Source organism: Rhipicephalus microplus, chromosome 3, assembly GCF_043290135.1.
Source record: "Rhipicephalus microplus isolate Deutch F79 chromosome 3, USDA_Rmic, whole genome shotgun sequence".
In the NCBI taxonomy this organism is placed as follows: Eukaryota; Metazoa; Arthropoda; class Arachnida; order Ixodida; family Ixodidae; genus Rhipicephalus; species Rhipicephalus microplus.
This window is the reverse complement of record NC_134702.1, coordinates 235,115,865-235,141,176: the sequence shown is the minus strand read 5'-3', so window position 1 is coordinate 235,141,176 and position 25,312 is coordinate 235,115,865. Positions and strand designations below refer to the sequence as shown.

At 42.8% G+C, this 25,312-nt stretch overlaps 1 protein-coding gene across 2 annotated transcripts in view; it reads left to right on the top strand.

The window, feature by feature from the left end:
• LOC142804169 (uncharacterized) overlaps window positions 1-20,442 on the top strand; it is a 76,193-nt gene extending 55,751 nt beyond the window's left edge. The window contains exons 2-5 of one of the 2 annotated variants that reach the window (XR_012894486.1): window positions 4,898-5,093; window positions 5,988-6,131; window positions 9,265-10,448; window positions 19,062-20,442. Coding sequence is in view for 1 of the 2 variants with exons in the window: in XM_075890813.1 (XP_075746928.1) it covers window positions 4,898-5,093; window positions 5,988-6,131; window positions 9,265-10,169 (1,245 nt within the window). In the remaining variant the exon portion in view is untranslated. Of the gene's footprint in view, window positions 1-4,897; window positions 5,094-5,987; window positions 6,132-9,264; window positions 11,076-19,061 lie in introns of those variants that run through there. The other variant, XM_075890813.1, reaches the window with a different exon arrangement.
• Window positions 20,443-25,312: the final 4,870 nt, after the last annotated feature.

The following is a 25,312-nucleotide window of genomic DNA, read 5'->3' as shown; positions in this document are numbered from 1 at the left end:
TGCAACCTAGCAATCTGCGAACGTCAGATTCAGTTGGCAGTAAATAGGCTTTCAAGCTGGGCAGACAAAAATGGTTTCAAGTTTAACTGTGACAAGACTGTTTGCCTACTCTTTTCGAAACTACGTCGCATAAGGCCATTCCTCAACATTTCAATGAATGGACACACCAATACCACTAAGAAGGATCATAAATTTTTAGGTGTTGTAATGAATGAAAATCTCAGCTTTGTCCCACACATCGAGCCGCTGCGATTGGAATGCTTGAAATTCTTGAACTTCCTCAAAATTCTCTCACATCAGTCGTTGGGTACAGATCGTGACCGTGTACTAAACCTTCTCAGTAGTGTAGAGCTCTCACGTATTGATTATGGCTGGGTTGTATACAAATCACCGTGGAGATCCACACTTAAAATGATTGACCCAGTTAATCACTATGGGCTTCGTCTGGCTAGTGTTGCCTTCCGAACCAGCCCAACAGCTAGCCTCTATGTTGAGACAGATCGGTGGTCATTAAAACAACGACGGCTGTTCTCAAGCATCAAATATGCAACCAAGGTGCTTTCCCTTGTCGACGACCCATCTCACGAGCAATTGCAGGCTACATCAAACACCCACCTGTTTTTGAGGTGACCATCAGCTACGCTAAACCATCCCACAAAAGTGGCCTCGTACTTTGAAAATCTGCATATACCCGTCTCCAATCTTCAACAAGGACACTGTTGCACCATGGGAAATGCAGGCTATCAATTGTGACTTGTCATTCCTAGAGGTAGAAAGCACGGCCTCCCAGTCGCAATCGATAAGCGTTTTATGTACTTGCAGGCAAAATACAGGTGTGCTGAGTAGTACACGGATGCTTCAGAGTCCTCGGCCGTCGCATGTACTGCATATGACTCAGCCTACTCTGAATCTGCCACAATGAATGAACATACTAGCATATTTACTGCTGAGTGCTATTGCATACTGCTGGCTATAAGGCACATCTTAAAGAAGAAAGAACAAGCCTCCATCATATACACAGATTCCCTCAGTGCAGTGACTGCGTTGTCTTTCGCAAATACCCATGAAATGCAGCGACTAATAGCCTTCTAAACTGCCTCATGTCAGCCTACAGATCCAAGCTCAAAATCACGATAGGCTGGCTTCCGGGACACTGCAACATAACTGGCAATGAGGCAGCGTATCGACTTGCTAAGTCCTCTGTATTCTGCCCAACAGTAGACGTAGTCGTCGTCCCGTATGAGGAACTGACGCCGCTAACCAGAAACCAAATGCGTAGGCAATGGCAAGAGGAATGGAACGCAGCAATTAAAAACAAATTGCACACAGTAAAGCCAATAATAGGTAGATATGCTCTTGAAAAACGTAACAGATATTAAGAGGTTGCACTGTGCGGACTCAAGATCGGTCATACACATGCATCACACTCGCACCTTTTAAGCAACTCTTCAGCACCGCTTTGTGAAAATTGTGGTGATGTGCTATCTGTCGTTCACGCTTTAATTATGTGCCCGTACCTTGAACCACAAAGACTGCGTCAGTTCCCAAAGCTTTACAAATGCGACATACAGCCTCGCCCCTTACTTTTTTTTGACGATCCTATGTTTCCCACAAAAGTAGTTTTAAAGTTCTTAGCTTATGTTAAATTCCTGCATTTCATTACATATTCTCACTAATCTCAGTCCTCTCTCAGTCCTGAGAGAACCGGTGAGACTTCTCTACCAAATGTTATGCAGCATGCACTCCATGTCCCGACAAGGATCTTTGCCGACGCTGCGTGACTTTGTAAAACCCATAGGTTTAGACCGCTTTTAATTCATCACCTATAGTCATTAAACTTACGATTATTCACTATGCACCACTCTTTTATTCTTGCCACCCAGAGTAGATCTTTTTTCTATAAGTGAACCGACGAAAAACCCTGTGTTTAGTGCTCTTTACCCTGAGTTGCCCTTGCGCCACTAAATTCTACCATCATCATCATCAGCATCATCATCACCACCAAGACAGAAGCATTGTATTAAGGGCGAAGAAGGAATAAATCATCGAAATAATGTTTAGGAACACTGCTAGCTGTTCAATGCTAGACTCGGAAATCTTACACTTCGATATAGTGCACTTGTAATAGCACGCAAGTTACAAACTAATAATAATAATTATGATAATAATAATGATAATATCAATATAATATAACCAGAATGAGCATACCGAGCGTAGTACATGAAATATTCTGGCAAGCAAGCTTTGAAAAATTTATCACTTCTGTTATTTTGCACTGTCTGATATTATTTTGCAATTCTGTTATTTTGCAACTCTACTGCAGGAAATGCTTGGTGGTGCTCATATAAAACATGAAGTGATGCACGCTTACTTAACTTATAAACGATGTCTTGAAAAACGTACTTTCAAGCTTTGTCATGATATCTGATACAGGGCATTGTGCCGACAAATAGTTTAACCACGAAAGCATAACTTGCAGGATGTGGCAGTTCATTGCTCGCAACCTGCTGAATGGCTACCAAAAGATATGTTTATTAGAAATGTTGACTGCCATATATTTGTTTCAAATATACCCTTGCAGTCTTCCACAAGCCACTTTTTTTCAACGTTTTTTTTTCGCATCTCTGCAAATAACCGCATACATGCTGCCTACTGCTCTGGCCGCGCTTTTCACAGAAACCTTGGTAGCCTTGGTGGGGCCACATGGCTTTAGAGTCAGCTCGCTAGCAACGAGACAGCCTTCGCAAAGGAGGAAAACCGATAAAGGACAACGATAAACCAAAGAAATAACGCCACGGGTGAAAGGCGGGAAAATGGAAGACTGGTGTAAAGGAAAACATATATTCGGCAGGCTCGAGAGAGAGCACATTTTGTTTGGTTCTACCCGGGTTTAAGGCAATCGACGTCAAACACCGACGGCACAGTAGGAACCGCAATGAAGCGAAAAAGAGGAGAGCGCTGACACAGCATTGTGGATGGAGACCTTCCCTATCGCTTCCTTGCACACCTCAGAACCGCTACTGGGCATGGCACAGCGCTTTTGGGTGAGTGTTGAGGGGTTGTAAAAGAGAAAAGGTGGAAGAAAGAACAAAAAAAAGGTTGTAGGCAGGAGGTCCCTCCGTCGATAGGCTTGATTCACGTGGACGCAAAAAACTTCCATCATCATCAACATCATCATCATCATCATCATCATCATCATAAGCCTGACTACGTCCACTGCAGGACAAAGGCCTCTCCCATGTTCCGCCAGTTAACTCGGTCCTACGCTTGCTGCTGCCAATTTATACCAGCGAACTTCTTTATCTCATCTGCCCACCTAACCTTCTGTCTCCCCCTAACCCGCTTGCCTTCTCTTGGATTCCAGTTAGTTACCCTTATTACCAGCGGGTATCCTGTCGACGCGCTACATGCCCGGCCCATGTTCATTTCTTTTTCTTGATTTCATCTATGATATCCTTAACCCCCGTTTGTTCCCTAATCCACTCTGCTCTCTTCTTGTCTCTTAAGGTTACACCTACCATTTTTTTTCATTGCTTGCTGCGTCATCCTCAATTTAAGCTGGACCCTCTTTGTAATCCTCCAGGTTTCTGCTCCGTAGCTAAGTACCGGCAAGATACAGCTGTTATATACCTTCCTCTTGAGGAATTGTGGCAATCTACCTGTCATAATTTGAGAGTGCTTGCCAAATGTGCTCCACCCCATTCTTATTCTTCTAGTTACTTCAATCTCGTGGTTCGGCTCCGCGGTTATTACCTGCCCTAAGTAGACATAGTCTTTGACAACTTGAAGTGCACTATTACCTATCTCGAGGCGCTGCTCTTTTTCGAGGTTGTTGTACATTATTTTCGTTTTCTGCAGATTCATTTTAAGACCCACCTTTCTGCTCTCCTTGTCTAACTGCGTAATCATGAGTTGCAATTAGTCCCCTGAGTTACCCAGCAACGCAATATCATCGGCGAAGCGCAGGTTACTAAGGTACTCTCCATTAACTCTTATCCCTAACTGTTCCCTATCTAGGCTTCTGAAAACCTCCTGTAAGCACGCGGTAAATAGCATTGGGGAGATTGTGTCCCCCTGCCTTACACCCTTCTTGATTGGTATTCCGTTGCTTTCTTTATGAAGCACTATAGTAGCAGTTGATTCCCTGTAGATTTTTTCCAGGATGTTTATATATACTTCATCGACGCTCTCATTCCGCAGTGTCTGCACGACGGCTGATATTTCTACTGAATCAAACGCCTTCTCGTAATTTATGAAGGCTATGTATAATGGTTGGTTATATTCTGAGCCTGTCTCTATTTCCTGAGTGATAGTATGAATGTGGTTGATTGTTGAGTAGCCTGTTCAAAATCCTGCTTCTTCCTTTGGAAAGCAGCGATGGCATAGTAGTTAGAGCATCCGCCTGATTCGTGGTTCAAACCCCGGTGCCGCGCAGTTCCCAACCGGATAAAAAAAATCCGCGTGGTGGTGGAACTGCATTACGAGGCCTGGTGTACGGCCTCCTCGGTAACCACGGCCGGGAACGCACTCCCTTACCTGAGAAGGATTGGCCACTTGGTGCAGTATCTGGCCACTACCTCCCACATGCATACGTCAAAAACTTTCATAGATGTTGCCAAATTACCATTTTCCCCAAGTACAACCAAAATCCGTTATATATAGGGGAATTTCCCTAGTGTTGGCAGCATTGCCTCCAGGTCAACCGATGGAACCCGGACCGCAGCCGCCGCAATTTCGACCGAGGTGAAAATGCTGCCGTACACTTACACTAAGGTACACGTCAGAGAAGCCCAGGTGGTCGAAATTTCTGGAGCCCTTAAGATCACATTTTATACCTTCCGTCAAAGACTCCTGCTTCGCCCAACATTTTCGGCATATTTGGGTTCAACATACGCAGGTCATGGCGTCACAAGTACCGCAAATGGACCGGTGTTGGAGCGTTGCTGGCACATCCTGCGTGGCAGCTTTCTTCACCGTTGTGATGATGACAAACTCAGGATTCATGTACTTGTCTTTCCTGGAGGAATTTGACGTCAACCGAGAGTCAGCGTCCTGGCCCGCCAGCGTCTTGTCGATCGTAGGGCACTTGGCCGGTTCGTAATACTGTTGACACGTTACGCCACACCGTTTCAGTTGACTACGTCTCGCGCTAGCTTTAATCGTTACCGTAGGTGTACTAAATAGAAACAAGTTGTGTTTATGTTTTCAGAAGCGGGGACATGTTGGTTTTCAAGAATATGGCACTACCAGGTCGCTTGCTAAAGGCGAAAGAAAATATGATGCAAGATGATCTGTACCTCACGTTATTGTCCTTCTCTATTATTATTTTCAAAATCAAATTGAGAAGAAAATTTCAATAACATATGCCCGTTCGCCAGGGAAAGGTAAATAATGAAGCGAAAATAGCGGTCTTGGTTTAACAAGGCACTGTCACTTTCACATAAATAGAGGAAGTAGGAAAGCGAAAGGCAGGCAAAAGCCGAACAGCAAGGACAACCTCGTGAAGTTGAGTGCCCACAACCCCGACTGCAGTCTAGCTATCTGCATACATATAAACTATCAAGTAAAGGCAATTTCTAAGCCTCTAAATTCTGCAATACATACACTTGGTTTCCTATGTTAGGCTTTGCGTGCAGGGTGATGAGCTTCCGCCGAAGCCATCACAAAGCTGGCTCATAATTTCTGTGCTTGTAGATTGAAATATTATTACTTAATAGACGCATCGCAAGTAAAACTTGTCTAACTCCAATAAACTTATCAATGTCTAATATTTCATTAAATATAATAATTGACAGTGTGGAAGTAATGTAGATTACATTTCAAGCTTGAAAATTCCAGAAAACAAAAGAACATTCAATAGACTGACACTCCACCTTCTCGTAACAGTTGTCAGTCAGAGCTAGACGTCTTAATAAAACAAGCTCAGATAGACACATAAGCATGTTTTAAGTACATGACATACTGTTTTCTTTGTGTATACGCTGCAGGCATTCTTGTGTCACTAGGTCAAGGGCACGTGTCCGTCTTCCAGATGGGGATAGTCGGCAGCGTCTTCCTCTGGGCAGGACTACTAGGTGCCACGTTTGCACCAAACATGACGTGGATGACGCTAACTGTCGGCCTGATTCACGGTGAGAAATTGAAGGTGTTCGTTCATCCATACTTAATATCAGTATAACCACTTTGTTGATCTCTGAGAATGAATAAAATATGTATGCAGCTAGAACACAATTACACGATCTAAATATGTCATGAGGTCCTGTCATTGTTCGAAAGTTCTTCCGTGTTGCACCCACCTCAGGATTTGGTGGAGTGTACAAATACGATTATATTACGGTTTTACTTTTTTTTGCAAAGCAAAAGTAGATCTCGTCGCTGACAGCTTCTTTAAAAAACAGCTGGACGGAGTGACTGTTCACCCAACCAGCGAAGAAAAACAACTACACGCTTGTAGACAAATCACGATCCCGTTATTCCCAACTGACACGTCATGTTTCCTTGCATGGCCGTTCACGCAGTTGGCACGTTCACCTACGCACATTTGCCAGCGCGCCCCAAAACGCTCATGTGCACACCGCAAGCCCAAGACATTAAGGTGTTGGCCAACAGCAGTGAAAGCACAGCCCGCCAGTTAATGAATGATATATATATATATATATATATATATATATATATATATATATATATATATCGAATGTCGCTGGAGCATTGCACAAACCAAAGGGCATAACGTTAAACTCAAAGAGACCATCTGGTGTTACGAAGGCCATCTTCTTTTTATCTGAGGGATGCTTAGGAATTTGCCAATACCCAGAACGCAAGTCAACAGAAGAAAAATAGGAGGCAGAATGCAGGCAGTCCACGGCGTCATCTATACGTGGCAAAGGGTAGACGTCTTTTCTGTGATGGCATTTAGGCGACGATAGTCTACGCAGAATATCCTTGAATTATCCTTTTTCCTGACTAGAATGACAGGATTTGCCCATGGACGACACGATTCTTGTATGACGCCCTTCTTTAGCATGTCTTCAACTTGCTCAGCGATGACTCTCCTTTCAGAAGGCGATATACGATAGGGCTTCTGGCGTATTGGTGGTGCTTGGTCTGTATAGATGCGGTGTTGCGTACGTGAAGACGTTGGCGTAATGGTGGACGTCTCGTCTTGGGAATAACGCGTTCAATCGTCTCGAACGCACTATTCGAAGGTCGTAGGTTCAATTCCTGCTCACGGCTGGTTATTTTTCACCCACTTTTCTTTCTTCTTATTTGCACTCTATTGGTTCTAATAACTTCTCCTGTACATTCCTTGGCATTACTGTCTGGTAGATCTCATTACTATTGTGTCAAAACACGGAAAAACGAGCCCTTAGATACACACTTCTTTCCCTTATTATATATATATATATATATATATATATATATATATATATATATATATATAAATATATATATATATATATATATATAAATATATATATATATATATATATATATATATATATATATATATATATATATATATATATATATATATATATATATATATATATATATATATATATATATATATATATATATATACAGCTGTTAGGGAAGAAACGCGAACTAGGTGACAGGGTGGATGTGCTTTGTAGACGCGCACAGAGAAGGCAAGGGACACCAACAGTGCAACTTTGAAGTTGTTTAGTGGGAAAATAAAGGAGCATCGCAAATACAAGCTCCTTATATATGGCCTCAATATGCCTGTAGTTATCACCTCCGTACAGGGCATGTGCATGCTAAGTTAGTGGCACTCAGAAAATGTACCTTTTTTTTAGACAACATCAGTGAAGCTGTACGAACACGTGAGTGCGCACCCTTCAAAATAAATTTTGCCCCTAATATGAGCCTCGAAGAATGAATATTCGTGCGCTGATCAAAATTTGCTGCACGCGAGTACTTTGCGAGATGCCTGCTGCAACTTGTTCTTGAAATTATCAATGTGCTGCTTTAGCGCACAGCTTTCCAATGCACAGTTATAAGATGTGTTGTGTGGGTTCTGTCTCTTGTCTGTCCGTGTTTTAAAAGTATATCCACATCATCGATATGAAGTACGAAGTGGTTCAACTAAGTTCACTGTCGACCAAACACACTTCCTTTTTTTCTATTCTGTGCTGGTGGACAGAACATTAGAAAATCCTTAAAGATGAAGGCTGAATATTTTTAAACGCAAGGAGCACTAAGAATGGAGAGATTTAGTAAGAAAGCTCTGTTTTGTTTATTGCTAGATACTTCCTCCTTTAGGAATGTGACATGAATGTTAGACGTTTTTTTTCGAATGCATGTATGTACTAGTGTTAAATTTCTGAAGTATAAACGTTGTGAATTATGGGTGCCAACAGTACTTGTGCATATTTCTTCTTTATGTTCCATGATCAGTTTCTTTTTCAGCAATTCTGTGATCACATATTGCATAAGAAGCAAACTATCTCAGTTCCAATTTCAGTAACGCTGGACCGTAAACTACGGAAAGAAGGGAGATTGCTCCGTGTGTGAATAACACACAGAACAAACGAGGTAGACTAATTGACATGCAATTTTTCTTGATTGTACGGTACAATATATACTGCTAGGCTACTCGGTGAGCCACGATTTTTCATTGCAGCAATGAGAAGGGTACAAAACACGCACATATCAAAATTATCACACAGGCGCTGTATTCACACTGTACTGCATGAGGTGTAGGACACCGCTTGGTTTGCATCTTTTCTGTGTGCATGTTTTCTAATCCTGTGTTGGTTGCTGTATTCAAAAGTAAGTGGTATTGAAGTTATGAAATGGCGAGGTAATTACTGTCTCTTCCAAAGACTTCTTAGTAGTTACTGTAGTGCACTTAATAAAAAGTTGAACCCCTGCATGACGCAGTGTTACTTTGGCAAGCAAGCAGCAGCAGTAATAAATGATATCTCCTAATATAACGCTGTCACATTTGCGTATTCACCATAGAAGATGTAAATTTTGTGTATGATGTCAAGTAACAAGCTACAGAATGCAACCGGAAATCTGAAACATTTTTGCGAAAGAAAGGAATGCATTGTTTATTAGAATTTCAGCGAATGCACCAAAAGGTAAGCATTGGGCAGTTAACTTCGTGGTTGAAGATAATTAATTAAAGAAAGCAAAATTACAACAGAAATTTTTTGAACTACCATAGTTTTGGATCCTCAACAGGTTTTGTTTCAGGAGCAATAAATAGATGTGGTACATTTTTTCCACTTTACGCAGGCACTGGCGTTGGTGTGGTGTGCCTAACGCTGATCGTCTTGGTGATGATGTACTTCGACAAGTACCGAGGCATAGCCAGCGGCATGAAGTTCGCTGGATATTCACTGTCCTCCCTGCTGTATCCTGTTATACTCACGTCTCTCAAAGATGCTTACGGCTTTAGAGGAGCTCTGCTCATCTGCGCTGCCCTTACCATGAACGTCACAGCGTTGTCACTACTCCTGAAAGAGCCGCCATGGTGGACATGTAAGCGAAAGAGATGGCATTCTAGTACAACACCTGTCACTGAAAAGAGACCAAGTTCAAACAGCTTAGCAGTAAAGTGGAAGCCACGTGAATTTGACCAATTATCCCTGCAGAACCTTCATGATAGCATGACATTGCCTTCGATTCCTGTGTCAATGCAAGTAAACAAGCTGGAAGACCTTCACAGCAGTAGGATGGATATCGCTACTGCGCGTGCTAGCGCATCTAACAACGAAAGACTAGCTGTTTTGGTCGCAACTGCACTACAGTCTGAGACGGAAGAATCACGAACAACAGTCTCTCTACAAACATCGAACTCTGTGCTAAGAAACGAAAGCACAGCACATCTATTTCCAAAATACCCAAACACGTGTGCGGAGAAGACGGCTGATTATAACGCCGTTGAGCTGCACACAGCTCGTTTGAAGGAAAAATGGCATTTAGAATCCTCAACGAGTTTTACCATGTTGCAGCAGATGATGCAACTTTTAGCAAAGCCAAGGTTCTACGCAGTTGTGCTCGCTGTTGTTGCGATAGACTACACTGTGGCCGTATTTCCCGCAACAATCGTAGATTACGCTCTTGACAAGGGGTCAGCTCGCCGTCATGCAGACCTTTCAGTTTCTTACTGCGCTCCTGCAGAAATAACGGACGCATAGCACTTCCTTTCGTCGCCGACAGCGGACTGGTGAGCCGGACGACGCTGGTGTCGGCGAACTTCTTCTTACTTGGTGGGACGTTCCTTGTAGCACCAGTCACGTGTTCATTCCCATCATACATCCTAGTGTGCGCTTGCTCCACGATGCTGTTGGGATGCCTCATGAGTCTGAAGCCCGTCGTAATTGCCGACTACTTCGGCATTGATGCCGTCGCAGGAGCATGGGGTTCTGCCGGTGTAATACTGCTGCCTCTACTGTTGTGCAGCCCCGCCATAACAGGTGAGCACTAATCTCGAGGAGAATTTAATAAAATCGAAACTGCACGAATTGGGAGTAATATTCAGCAGAGAAATTGCTGTCACAGTTATAGTAATAAAGATAACGTTTGGTATGAGGATAAAAATACAGACGCACTCGATGTACAAGAATGATTTCAGCACTATGCGGTGCATGTGGTGAACACATACACCAATGATATTCGTTTTGTTTCTCTCTCACGTACACACACGCACACACACACACCCGAACACTACTGGTATTAGTAGGCACCCTGGGAAAAAATTAAGAAACCTGCTTTGTGGACCTATTGACTGAATATATGCAAGAAGCGTGTTTACTATATTTCTGTGCTCTCGCCCTATCGTACATTCCCGCTCCTATGCTTATCAAGCTTCGAAACCGTATTCAAGGTGCGTCATAGACTATCCTTACCAGAGCAATACTGGGCCCTTTATAAAGCCCCGCGTTTTCTGACAACAGTGTCAACGGTGTTAGATGACGCATAAATTGAGGACCGAAAGCTAAAAGTGAATTGTGATGGAGTTTGACCAAACTTGAGCATGACAGGGGCAGTGCGAGTAAAAAAAAAGTGTCCGAGACATATTAAAAGTTGTTTTGGCTGACCAACTTCGCTTTAGTATTGAATTTCTTAGGAACAATTCATCATGGTGGCTTCAGAAAGAAGAAAATCCGACACTTATTAGTGTGTGGTGACTGCAAAGCTCCACACATTACATGGAATGCAGGCTATTCAAAGCAATAGCAAATTTCTGAAAGAATTCCACGTGACTTCTTCAAGAAAGCGGGGTGCCACCTCAAATCTGCCCCCTCCCTCGCAACACCCTTCGTCTTTCTTTCCGGCGGGCGCCACGACTTCCTTAGAAGTAAGTTACAATACTTCGTATTTGTCATTTTGTATAATTATGATGAGCCGACAGTGATAGGGAGGCAGTGGCGTTGCCAAATTTTTGTGGCGATCACTGCATGTGTGCTTGTGCGCCATGATATCTTACAGCTCACGCCGCTCATCTGTCGTGCCTTGTTGCTAAAGCAGTCGAAATATTCTGCCTCAGACTTGATCTAAAGCTTGTAACGTTTGTCGCAGTGGACACTATAGTGGCTGCTGTCTATTTCAACATACACCTACGAAATCTCGAAGGTTCCTCAGTTTCCGCAGGGGTGTCTGCATAAGCAGGCAATTTGTGTGTAGCGACACCACGGGCCCGAGCTATTGGAGGGGTTTCGACTCCCCCCCACCACGCCTATCCATGCGTGGCTAAGCCGTGTCCGGGGAAAAGATGATTCTGGGGTGGAGTTGACGCTTGCTGCTTAGATCTTAAAGGGTCCCGGTCTAGGCAACACACCCCTTTGGCCCCAACTTCACGTAGATGCCACTCCTGGGCATACCTACTCAGTGGAAATCGGCAGTCGCCTTTTCCCATATCTCTATCACTACATCTTCGTCCTTAGCTCTCACTTTTTATCTGTCCTGTCGTCTTCTCTTTTGTTTACTTCCGAATTTGCTGGCAGCGAGGGTTAACCCTGTGTATTTATTCAACTTTGGGTAGTTAAATTTGGTTATAGTGGCGTTGTATGGCTGGCGTCTCCAAGTGTTAACTATTCAACCTTGTACCGTCCCCTTGTTGGGCTCCGTGATGGGTGGCCACCATCACCGCCGAGCTGTTCACAATCTGTATGGCCAACTTTTCCCCGTCTCCCTGATCGCCGCCCGAAAAGGTGGCGCACCAAAGAACCATTCCTTTTTCGAAACGAAAAGCAGTCTTTCCCCAAGTTTCATGTCGTTCATAGCCAGGAAGGGAACAAAGCAGTTCCAGCCATCTCACCTTTTTTTTTGTCTAGAAAACACTCACCGACGCAATCAGCCCCGGATATTGGGTATGCAAGTTGGGAAGCAGCGAATTTTTTCGGATGTTCGAGACAAGCTCCAATACGACAACTTACCTAAACTGGTAGCGTTTCGGGATGTCCCAGTTTCAGTGGGCCCACACAGGTCAATGAATACAGTGCAAGGTAGAGTCTCTGATGACGACCTGCTTGGACTGTCCGAAAGTGAATTATTGGAAGGCTGGGAAGACCATTATGTAATCGAGGTCTAAATAATAATTACATGACGAGACAAAAACGAAACACAAAACAAATTATCATCACCATTGGTACCAGTGACTTACCTGATTCAATGGAAGCTGGCTGCTGCAAGCTCCTTGTCAGGCCCTATGTGCTAAACCCTCGTGGATGTTTCAAGTGTCAGTACCTTGGACAAAGGTAACAAATCTGCAGAGGGCGCAATACTTGCACAAAATGTGCATCTAACGAGCCCGCATCAGATACGTTTACATTAACAACAACATGCTGTGTGAACTCTAAAGCAGACCATGTTGCCTACTCGAGGTCGTGCCCCATCTGCAAGAAAGAAAAAGAAACCCTTCAAATTAAAGTGAAGTTTTATCTGTACTCTCAAGAAGCATGTAAACAGTTATCCAGTCATCAGTTTAGTCCCTCCTTCGCCGATGTGACACGCCGGGGCGCCGCGCCACATCTTTCCGTGCCTGCAAAGTTACACAGATTGAGACTACGGGCGCGCCACAAGCGCCCCCGGCTGGAGCAGCCAGTACTGCTCCACCACCTGACAAACAGGGCCAGCAGACTACCCAGTCTGCCGGAACCCGGGCCAGTGGAAGCACAGTGAGGCCCGAAAGCACCATGAATGTGTCTGTCGAGCAGGCACCATCTGCCACATCACAAGAGGCCGTGTACATAAGTCCCACTCCTCCCGTGCCCGAGATGCCGAAGGAAAGGCGCAGCTCTTTGGAGCGCACTAATAATAAAGGCTGCGCATTAGAGCGCCCCTTAAGGACCCTGTAACCTAGGGAAACACTTTTGTACAGACAGCACCGCACACAATAAAAATGACACAAATACACTAGCGGATTGACAGAGGACTGCTGAAAACCTTCGACGATATTCTAGAACTTTCACAAACATACACCAAAAGTGCTGTGTGTACAAGAGACACAGTTGAAACCGAAACACAGAAACTTTTTACGCTATTACGTTATGTTTCAAAAAGATCGCAATGATGCAGTGGCGTTCTCCAGTGGTGTTGCCATTGTTGTGGATCCAGAAACTGCCTCTACATATTCACCACTTCAGACATCTCTTGAGGCAATAGCCGTCCGAGCCATTATCTTGAACAGGTCACAATTTGCTGTCGTTGTATTCTTCCTCAGTACCAACTTAGTAAATAAACATTCCTGGCGTTAATTGATGAACTTCCAGAACTGTGTCTCCTTCTTGGAGATTTTAACGCACATAGCAGTCTGAGGGGTGACTAGCACTTTCGTCTGATTGAACAGTTTCTCTTCTCCTCAGGCGCGTGTCTCCTTAATATAAAAAAGCAACATAATATAGCCTCGCTAACAATACCTATTAATCAATTGACCTGAGCATTGTATCTCCGTTTTTTTCCTCTACTTCACTGGAAAGTCATTATTAATCCTTCTCGAAGAGAGCACATACTTTACTTCTGAGCTCAGCAGTACCGAATGAGTGTCCTCTCCAAGATCCCAAATGGCTGATATAAAAATCTAATGGGGATGAGTTTTAAAGGGTGCTAGCTTATGCGGTTTTAGCGTAGATGCAGCTGTACAATACTTTACTGCTTTTCTTGTTGAAGCTACAGCTAAACTAATTCCGCAAACATCTGGACTAGGTGGAAAACGACGAGTCCCCTGGTGAAACAGTGAATACCGCAATGCTCACAAACAAAAAACAAAGCATGAAGTTTGCTTCGAGGCTCACGTACAGTCTAAAACCTGGTATATTTTAAAGACATCAAATCTCAATGCAGAAGAATGCCTTGAAATGTTAGGAGGGAGAGTTGTCAGAGGTTTTTGTCTCGAATCAACTCGTATACATATGAAGCAAGAGTCCGGAGCATGGTCACTAGGGTAGTAGGACGAGAACCAGATCCTATTCCTCTAATAAGCACATAAGACAATGGTTTGGAAAATCAAGTGAACTCACTCGGTGCACACTTCTAACAGGCCTCCAGCTCAACTCATTCGAGTCCAGCGTTCCAACGATACAAAGCAAGAATAAAAAACAAAACACAGAACGCAAATCCGCGAAAAATAAAGCACACAATGAACCTTTCGTTTCAACTTAGTTACAAGCATCGCTAAACTGCTGTAACAGAATCGCCAAAGGCTCCCATTGTAGATAATACGAAATGCTCAAGCGTCTGCTTACCGAAACCCAAAAAAGCTCTTCCTTATTGTATAATGCCGTTTGCTTTTCCGGTGAGATCCCTTCCACCTGGAAACAAGCAATCATTATTCTGATTCCTAAACAGCACCAGGTCCCACCTTCAGCATCTAGCTATGGGCTCATATCATTGACGAGTTGCCTTTGCAAGGTTTTCTAGAAAATGGTGAACAAATCACTGATGCATTTCCTTGAAACAAATAGTCTGCCTGACCCATGCCAGTGCACGTTTCGAGAGGCTAATGTACTGCTGACCACCTTGTCTGTATCTAGGCATAAATTAATGATGCTTTCATTCATAAACAATTCTTTCTGTCAGTGTTCATTGATAGAGAGCAGTCATATGACACTACGTGGCTTATTGGCATATTTCGAGACCTGTCACGCCTAGGTGTGCGGCACAGAATGTTGGCAATAATCAAAACCTACCTGTCTCATTGGACATTCCATGTTCGAGTGGGCACTGTGTTGTCTTGTTTCAAGAAACAGGAGTGCCGCAAGGAGGGGTAATAATTTGTACACCATTAGAGTCAAAATGAACTCCTTGCACTTCGTTATCCCACAAATTATGTTTTACTGTACATATGTTGGCGACGTGCAGGTCAGTTTTAAGTCCTGTAACCTCTCAGTTTGTGAACGTCAGGTTCAATTGGGTTTGAACAAGGTCTCTGCGTAGGCAGAAAGGAATTGTTTTAGACTGAACGCGCAAAAGAGTACCTCTATCTTGTTCTGCCGAAAGAGGGGCGTTCAACCCAATCCAAAGATTGACCTGCATGGTCAACATCTGTCTGTGATGCTTGAGCATAAGTTTTTGGGTAATATTGGATGTAAAACTTACCATATATTAAGTGTTTAAAGAACAGGTGCATGAAAACCATGAATGTTTTGAAAGAGTTGTCCCGAACTAGACTGAGTAGTGACATGAAATGTCTAATGAATGTATACAAAAGCCTCGTACGGTCTAGATTACAATGCTATAATCTATCAGTCTGCGACACCATCAGCCATAAAGACTCTCGACCTTGTCGACCATCTAGGCATTCGTCTCTCTACGGTTGCTTTTCAAACTAGCCCTAAAGAGAGTCTGTACGTAGAATACAATGAATGGTCGCTCCATGTGCAGCGATGTTACTTGTCTCTTACATATATACTGTCTCAAGGCTACCGCTGACGAGGAACATCCCGCGCACTCCACAATTAATGCTCTGTGAAATTGTACAATAACAGTCCTTCGCTGAGACAGCCCTACTCATTTTTTGTAAGGAGGCTCGCTGAAGAAACAGCTGTGCCACTTTTATAACAACGTTTCATGGCTCCAGCAGTATATCTGCCACCAAGGAAGTGGAAAGTTATAGACTGCGATCTACCGTTCGTGCAAGTCGCTAAAGACGCACCCACCGCACATATCCACACGCACTTCCTCGAGCTCCAACACGAGTACACTTGCCCAGAATTTTTCACAGATGCTTCAGTCTCACACTCATGTGTTCTATGCAGCTGTTGGCCCATTTTTCTTCAACTTCGGTATTCTGCGTTTCGAAACAAGCGTCTTCACAGCTGATGTTCACGCGGTATCTGTGGCCGTCGAGCATATTAAAAACTGCAGCTACAACGCGGGGTAATATACACAGATTCGCTGAGCGTAGTAACGGCTCTGAAAACTCTGCGAAAGCATAAAAATCCGGTCCTGTGTCTTTGTACTTCTTGTTACGCACAATATATGCTCTTAAATGACTTGTTGTAGTCTGCTGGGTGCCAGGGCACCGCGAAATCGCTGGAAACGTGTTGGCGGATCAGCTAGCCGCATCTGCTGAAGAAAACGCTGCTGCCAATACAACTGTAGCTGTCCCTGCACTTGGTCTGAAACCTTTTCAATGACGGGAGCTCAGGGCATGCTGGCAGCGCCTATGGGATAGGCAAACAGAGAACAAACTACATGTTATCAAACCGAGAATTGGAAATTGGCCAACAGTATCCAGAGCCCGCTACACACAAGTCACACTTGCAAGACTACAGATAGGACGCACACGCTCAACACATTCATACCTTTTGTCTAGTGGCGATGAACTATTGTGTGAGAGATGTAGAGAGTCACTAACGAATCTTTACATCCTCGTCCACTGCAGTTATTTAGATTATCTCAGTAAAAAGCACTTTTTATTGTCTTACCAACAACAGATACCTCTGCACAATTTTGATCGGTGGAAAACTCCTTTTTCAACATTTTTAACAGATGTACGTACTTTTTGACGTCATATACCCTGGCGCTCCGTAGCACGATGTCTGAAGAGAATTCACTGCCGTGGTGGCTACATCTCCGTCATTGTCTTACCATCACGACGCTTTGCCATTTACTATTACTGCACGTGATTCACGTCAATGTCATCGTTTTAATTCTATTTTTTCACCCATGTTAGCGTGAGAAATTTTAAAGCCCTTTTAGAGCCACCTATCACCATCATTGTTCGCATCGCTTGTCCACTGACCTGGTGCTTTTTGGCTATCAAATGGCTCTTGCGCCATCAAACACCACACATCATCATCAAGGATCATCAGTGGCTTCCGGTAAACGAAAATGTAGTTTGGTGTTTGGTGAACGAAAACCTTCGCTTGGTAGACCAATATGAAATATATTTATATCGCTTAGAAGTAAGGGTGATGTTCATTGCCCATGTTCCTTATCATTTGCGACAAATAGGATGCGCAATAGAGCAAGTGATCTGAAATGTCTGAAAGCTATTCGAAAGAGACAGGTGTACTACAAGGTAATTCGCTTAGAGCTCGTCTATTTCATTAAGCTGTAAAGTAGTTACAATTTATTAAACTTTATTTTTTTATAGCAAAACATTGAGGAAGGACTAATATTTTAATTCCTTTGCAAATTTCTAGTGTAAAACGTTCAGAAAAAGCAAATAATGAATACAAGTTTTCGCAAGCAAAAATTGTGCAAGTAGGAATTACTTGCGACTACAGAACATTAAAACCATTATTGGCAAATGACATACCAAAATGACTAGTAAATATTTTAATGGTTATAAACCCCTTTAACGACGAACCCTGCAGAATACGTTTAAATGACCGCGCGAAACGTCTAATTCGACGCTACGTAGTCTCAAATTGTAAGAATGTTCAAGAACTGTTGTGGTTTTTGTGATATTTTATTCACTATATTTTTCGCATTGCAAATCAGCAAACGCGGAGGGCCATGAAATTATTGCCAATCTGTTTTCCGCAGGCGCTATAGTAATCGGATACTTCGTAAGCAAAGTGAAGCACACAGAATTAGTTCAGTTCTAAGTAAGTTTGTATTCGTGTTCGATTCGGTTCGAGAGTTCACTTCTTGCACTCCTTGAGCTCCTAATGATCATAAGCTGGTATAGATTACGTGTGTGTTTCGCCATGGAGTAACTGCACTGCGATTGACTAAAATTCAGTCCTTGTAGCAAAGTTGGTCTGTTAGAGAATGAAATAAGTTATCTATTTTTTTCGAGGAACATTCAGGCCGAGTCGGAGGCAAAATGCCCAGCATCTCACCAATATAAATATGAAGGACCTGAAAAATGCCCCGATTTCCGAAGGAGAACAGCGGTCGACTTGACTATGTGTAGGGCAGTCAAGGTGTCCCTATAACACATTTCGTGTCGTTTGTTGACGCATGCATTTGCCAGCAAACATTACCCATGAAGACTACGAATACCATGTGAGCGCGACATCCCGTGTAAAAGCCCTGAATATTTAGGCGAACATCGAGGACTTGCATAAAGTACCCACGTGGTTTTGAATGGAAAATATGTATATCTGCTGCTCAAGCGATCCCAGTGAAAGATGCAAGCATGAAGCGATGCGAAATAGTTAAACAGGGAATGCACAATGGAGTCACTGTTTCGGCAACGGGACTTGTCGTTTGGAAGCTACTCATCTGCGGCCTCTACATAATTTGGCGCTATTGCCGAATGGATAATTTAATAACCTTTTTATATGCTATTGACCGGTGTTCCACAGCCAAGAGTACTTCTAGCACTCTCATCAACATTTCTACTGAAAACCAATCGCAAAAGAGGCAAATCAAACTCGGGTTGTTGTAATGTACTGTTGCCGACTAAAGCAGGAAGTGTGCATTGCATAAGAAAGGTAACCCGCGACCTATTCTTGTAGCCAAATGAATAAAAATAATAGGTTGATTATACTCGCGGTAAAGGAAATGAATTGCAATTTTATGTCGTCAGTTTTCTCAACGAGGCGACAGGTATCAGAATAAAGCTCAAAATTATGGCTGCTACGCGTAAATTATTGCGAAAAATAATTATTATGTGTTCACTTTCTTCCTAGGGTATTTTCGTGATACGAAGGGCAGCTACAATGGACTCTACCAGCTGCAAGCAGGAATACATGGCTGCGTTGGTGGTATTTTTGTATTCTTAACTGTCTTGTACTACAGACGGCGACAAGAGCGGAGTGAACTCGCTCATGCAAGTTGAATTATGCATGGATATTTTTTGTTCCATCATATTATATATCTGATTATCTTTGAATATTGAACACACCTAGAATCATTACGGCTCTTTTGTGCTGTAGCTACTCAGTCACAATCACCACATACCAGCTTCAATGAGTTATCACGTTTGACTCGATGTCCAAGATCAATGGTTATGCCAGTGTTTCTCCTCTACGTGTGAACCCTGAGAATGTAGCCAGTGTTACTCGGGTCAAGTATTTGGTTGTGTTCAGCACATTTGAAACAAGATAACATGCACTGAAACTGAAAATTTTGCAAACGACCAAAAAATAGCTTGCTTTCTTTTTTGACAGGATAAAAAAATTCTCTGTGTGTGCACTTCACATAGCCTGCTCTCTAGAATCAATTTCACAGTCTTTGATGTCTGTCTATCCGTCTGCCTGGGCGTGTGGGAGGAGAATAGTATGTTGCCGTTGCAGCCATCACAGGGTAGCAGTTCCTGCGGTGCTCAAGACAGACCCGAAAGCTGTGGGTTAAATCTCGACAGTGGCGAACATATTCCAACGGAAGCGAAATGCTATATATCTGTCCACATTCACTTAGGCTCGCGCTAAAAGAACCCAAACGGCCTGAACTTCTGAAGCTCTCAATTAAGGCGTGGTTCATGCTGGCGTGGTAACTTTGGCACTTCAAGCTACAGATATTATGCTGTCACTATAACTCTTTTATTCAGAGTAGAGGCTCAGTTTTGTGGCATCTGAAATTCCACCGAAAATTATCGCATCCGTGTCGCATGCGTGCAACAGACTTAGGAAAGCCGACTAAGAGCAAACAAAGCAGACAAGAGCAGCTCCTTGTATGCGCGTTGGTGTCCAATTGAAAGACTTCATAAGGGCACTCAATTTTTTTTCATTTTTATTTTTTATTGCTAGTGTTAGCCAAAGGCCGATACAGGATGGAGTACTGAAATACTCTTCACACATTGTTTAAAAACACAAGCACTACACAGTTAGCCAAACGCCAATACAGGGTGGAGTACTGAAATACTCTTCACACATTGTTCAAAGACACAAGCACTGCACAGTGAAATCAAAACAGACAATGCATCTGACAGGTTTAAACAAAGCTACAACATACAGACCTTACAAATCGTAATGCAAACGAAAAGCAACTCTTACTAAAAGTACAACGCACAGAAGTATTCAAGTTTTACACAGTATCGATCGACATTGAGGAGAAAGCAACACAATTACAGACACCACACTCAGCATACACTGTTATTTTAATAATATTATTCAGGGCGCTCCACCATTCAAAAGCGGTGCAGCCTGATTTTGAACCGAACCAACTCGCCACTCTACTTGTTCGGGTCAGCAAGAGCGGAGCTTGGCTGCGCAATAAAAGCTCAATGTCAAGTTTAACATAACTTGTGTAAGTGTTCTTCTTCTTTTTTAAAAATTATAGTTTTATCTCGTGCATGACATAAATGCGCCAGCCTGACTATTCGCATAACGGAACAAGAAAATCTAGCCTCCTGGCCCTGTCATGGTGGTAGTGGACAACCATATTTGATTTTCTTAAGCTGGTGATCTGAGGAGCCTTTCAAAGCGTTCACGCGTAATACCGGCCCCAATGAACCGCAGTCCCTTAGAGTATGATGTAATGTGCATGCATTTTTCTTGCAGACTTCGCGTGTAATTTCTAATTCTTCCCCTCCATACCACTGTCTGAGTTGATCGGTGACTAGTACAATTTTGTTTGTATTTGTTTAAGGGTTATGGCTTGTGCTCCGTTTAGGTTTGCGTAAAGGTGTGGATAAACTTTCCTGCTGAGATAGAAGTGTTTAGTGATTTTATTGTACGGGAAGCACCTCTACGAAGAGGTGCTCCAAGTTTTTTGTGCTCAGTTCTAGATCATGCTCAGTTCTAGATCTTATACTCCTGCGACTTGATTGAGACAATATTTCCTTGAAGTCTGCGAATGTAAAGTACGCTTTGCCGGTTTCTTGCAGTGCTATTATGTCTGGCTGGTCAACTGATGTGCGTAAGTATTGCTTGAGAGGGACTTGTTTTGTTATTTTAGCTCTGACAATTCCTTTGCCAGATTTTGAACTCTTTACATTGTGAGCCATAATGGGTACTCGTGTCCGCTGCTTCAGGGATGAGAATTGCTGGTCTAAATAGGGGGTGCCCCCATTGCTCTCGAGTATCTGCTTCCATGGTAATTATTTCTAGGGCCTTGATTTTTTCCCGAAGGCTCAGAGGCCCTTCTTAGGGCAATTAGGTGTTGCTTGAATTTGTACTATAGTACTGGTGAGTTTTGTGCTGTTCATAATTGTTTTCTTGCTTTCTGAGAAAGTTGACGACGATAGTTTCAATTCCTCTACCTTTGATTCACTGCTTTTTTGTCTACCTTCTACTGCCCAGCAATTTGCTGAAATATCTGCTTTTCCTGCAGGTGCAAGAAAAGATATTTTCTTATCGATGCTTTCTGATAGCTTTTTCTTACTAAGCAGCTTCCACATTTCGGGTAATTTTTTAGCAAAGTTTGATTCATTGCCCTTAGCTCTGCATACTCACTTTCAAGCCTTTCTATCTCATAATTATGCTCTAGGACGTGCTCACGTACCCCGTACTCACGTGAAAATCCCCCAGCTCCATCTTTCTTGAACATTGGGTTATGCCTCCGTGCTGCTGTTTAGCTCCATCAGTCTGGATATTCTTTCCACAGACCCTGCCTGCCCAGGAGAGTCCAGGGTGTGGAGGCTGGATGTGTACCAATGCACCTTTCAACCTCGATCAGGACTTCGATCTAAGACATAGAACTTCTTTCGATGAGAGCCGCTTCTCAGATTGAGACTTTGCACAGGGTCTTCTCTCCACCGCTCAAGTGTCGTCATTCAGCTTTGCGGCTGTGTGTCTTATGGGCTTGTTGTGGTGTGCGACTTCTTGATCTCAACTTTCTGCTGAAGGCTGATTTTCGTGCTGGGGAATCTGCCGCTGGGCTTGAGTGGTTCTGAGTTCTTCCTAGGCTCCTTCTTTGTCTGAAAACACAAGAAACACAAAATCGGCTTCTGTAGGCTCTGTCAGCAGTCGGGTGGGGCCCTCCGCACAACAAGAATTCGGGTGTACACATCTGTGTGTCATCTGGGTTCCCTGTGCCGCAGATTTTGCATATGCCATTTCCAGGTGTGGGGCATACGTCTGCTGTGTGATACAGTCTCCCGCATGCATAGCTCAAATTCGCCTGCCTGCAGTATAGCGAGCATTTGATCAGACTGAGACCACAGTGGAGATAATCTGACACTTTAAGCCCACCGAGGAGAGCAATGACCAAACTCGCAGATTTTGTTCTTCTGACGTCCAATACTTCTAGTTTCTTGATTGTATTATAATATCTTGAAGCTGATCAAGACTCGGTTCAGGGCCGATGACTTTACTTAAACCCTTGGATGTTTGTTAGGAGCGGCCATGTATGCACTGACTTCATACATGGCTGTGCCGATGACAATGTTTTTTATTCTGGCGTATGCTTTCGCATTTCTTACACCGGGCGTGCTGGCGAATATTTATTTTTGCGTAATGCTGAATCTGCCTTATCACTTGCGGTAAGAGCCGTTGCTGCTACTATTTATTTGGAAGATTATCCGCAGCGCCATCTTAGGCACTATTGCCGGGGCCACAGTGCCTAATAAAATGAATCTGCAGTCTTGCGGCCAAGTAAATCATCTGGTAACTTAATCCTTCCGACAATGGCTTCCGGAAAAAAATCCTTAAAAAGATCTGTTCAGGGATTATAAGGCCGTATTTAAATTTGTGATAATGACGAGAGGAATGATAATGCGTTGGTTTCAAATATTAGGAACGACTAATGCCTCTTATCTTGTTATAGATTGAATAAAATATTTTCAATCTTAGCTTACGTCTTCGACGTTGTAAGAATTGCAAGTGAAGCTCTCTTTTCATACATTTAGAGCTTTCAGTTCGGTCATATTTTCCCAGGAAAATCTTGCTGCTCCCGGCTAAATGTGCTTTAGTGCATGAATCTGTACTTTGTGAAGCAGACCCGACACAGGACAGGCGTAATTCAGTATTGCTCTGACATAGGCGTAATATGCGGCCTGTTTATTCTCTTTGGTTACACATTCAAGATTTCTTTGTAAAAAGCTTAGGGCTTTTCCAGCTCTGCTGAGAACACTGGCGATGCGTTCAGACCATCCCCTACCCTCAGAAATTGTGACACTCAAGTACTTGTATTTTTGTTCTTTCCTAAAAACTTTATTGCTTAAGATGTACTGATTTGTAAACCAATCGACTCTCTTCGTGTAACTGACGTGAACGCATCATTGTTATTTAGTACCCTATCATTATTTTTTCACCATACCTCCGCGTGATTGAGGTCATACTGAAGCTGGGTGGAATCTGTTTGGTCGGTTAGCTCAGTATACAACACACAGTCGTCAGCAAACATTTTAATATGACACCTAATTGTATCCGAGATGTCATTAATAAAGACAACAAAGAGAAGTGGGCCAAGCACGAAACCCTGAGGTACCCTTGATGTCACCAAAACTAAACAAGAACATGATACACCTAGAACAACCTTCTGTTTTCTTGAAGGTAAACAATCCACAATTCATCAACAAATGGTTTGATGAATTTTCAACTTCTGCAGTTTTTCAATCAGAATCGAGTGGGATACCGTATCGTACGTCTTTTTGAAATCCAAAAATAAACAATTAATCTGTCCTCGATAATCTGAAGCTGATGCTATATCATGATAGAATTCACAATTTAGGATGTACATGAACATTTTTGTCTGATTCCGTGTTGTTTAGCATTGAAAATTAATTGAAGTGAGGTGATTCATTAAAGCGGAAAAAGAACATGTTCGTGTACTTTACAACAAATTGGCGTCAGACAAAGTGGTCTGTAATTTGATACATCTGATTTAAAACCACTTTGAAAAATGGGCACAATATTAGCTATTTTCTAGTCATCAGGAAGCTTGCCTTTATCGAGTGCTTTTTTATAGATAACATAGACAACAAGCTACTGCCTCAAAGCAGTGTTTTAAAACTCTTGGTGATATGCCATCTGGGCCTGTTGCTTTACTTTCGTCAATGGGTTGTAACAACTTCACTATGCCATTGAATGAAAGTTCTATCTCACCCATAGGCAAACTTTGTTCTTTCTTATTCGCGACAATCACTTGTATAGGAAGGCGGAAAACCGATTTAAAAAGTCGTTAAAAAATGTGGCTTTATCTGTAACCTCAGTTACAATCTCACCATCGTAACGTAGATTTGCTGTGCTAACCTTCTGATTACCACATCGTCTCATCTACTTCCAAAACGTCTTCTCATTAGGAAAGTAAGTGGCCGAACTCTTAAGTTATATTTTTGGCTTCTTTCAGTTTATTTTGGGAAGTTATGTAAGATCTCTTCATAAAAAATTTTCGGGGGCTTCATTTTACCAATATTGGCAAAAGGCTCCCTTGCGCTTTTTGATAAGAATAATAAGATGTTCATTACACCAAGGTTTCTTTATTTTGCTCAGTTTATTGCTTGAGACGCTCGGGACGTGGTACTGAATGAGCCCAGTGATGCGTTCCCTAAACACTTGCCATAGCTGCTCAACAGTAGCTTCGTCAGCGCTGCATTCAAAAGACAGAAATTGATGCTCAAGTCTCACTGATATTTGCCCATAGTTTGCTTTACTATAAAAGAAGGTTCTCCCAGATTCACATTTCTTTGCATTTCACGAGATCTTGTTAGCTTTGCAAAGAGCGTTGTGATCACTTATACCAGGAATAACGCGTGTCGCATCAATGATATCAGGAAATATAAAACGAAAATCCAGAATGTTGTCACCTCGCGTAGAACTTGAGACATACTGCACAAGGCCGAGCACGTCAGTCAATGTTTTCAATTCAGAATAGGTCACTGCTATAAATATTAAGACACAGTTACCGTTATACCACTTAGCATCAGACAAATTAAAGTCACCAGCGAAAACGACACACTCTTTAGAAAGCGTGCAGGCAATTTTTCTCAGCCGACACATAACATTTGGTTCAAAAACAGCAGGCCGATAAAAAGCACTAACAATAAAACTGGAACGAT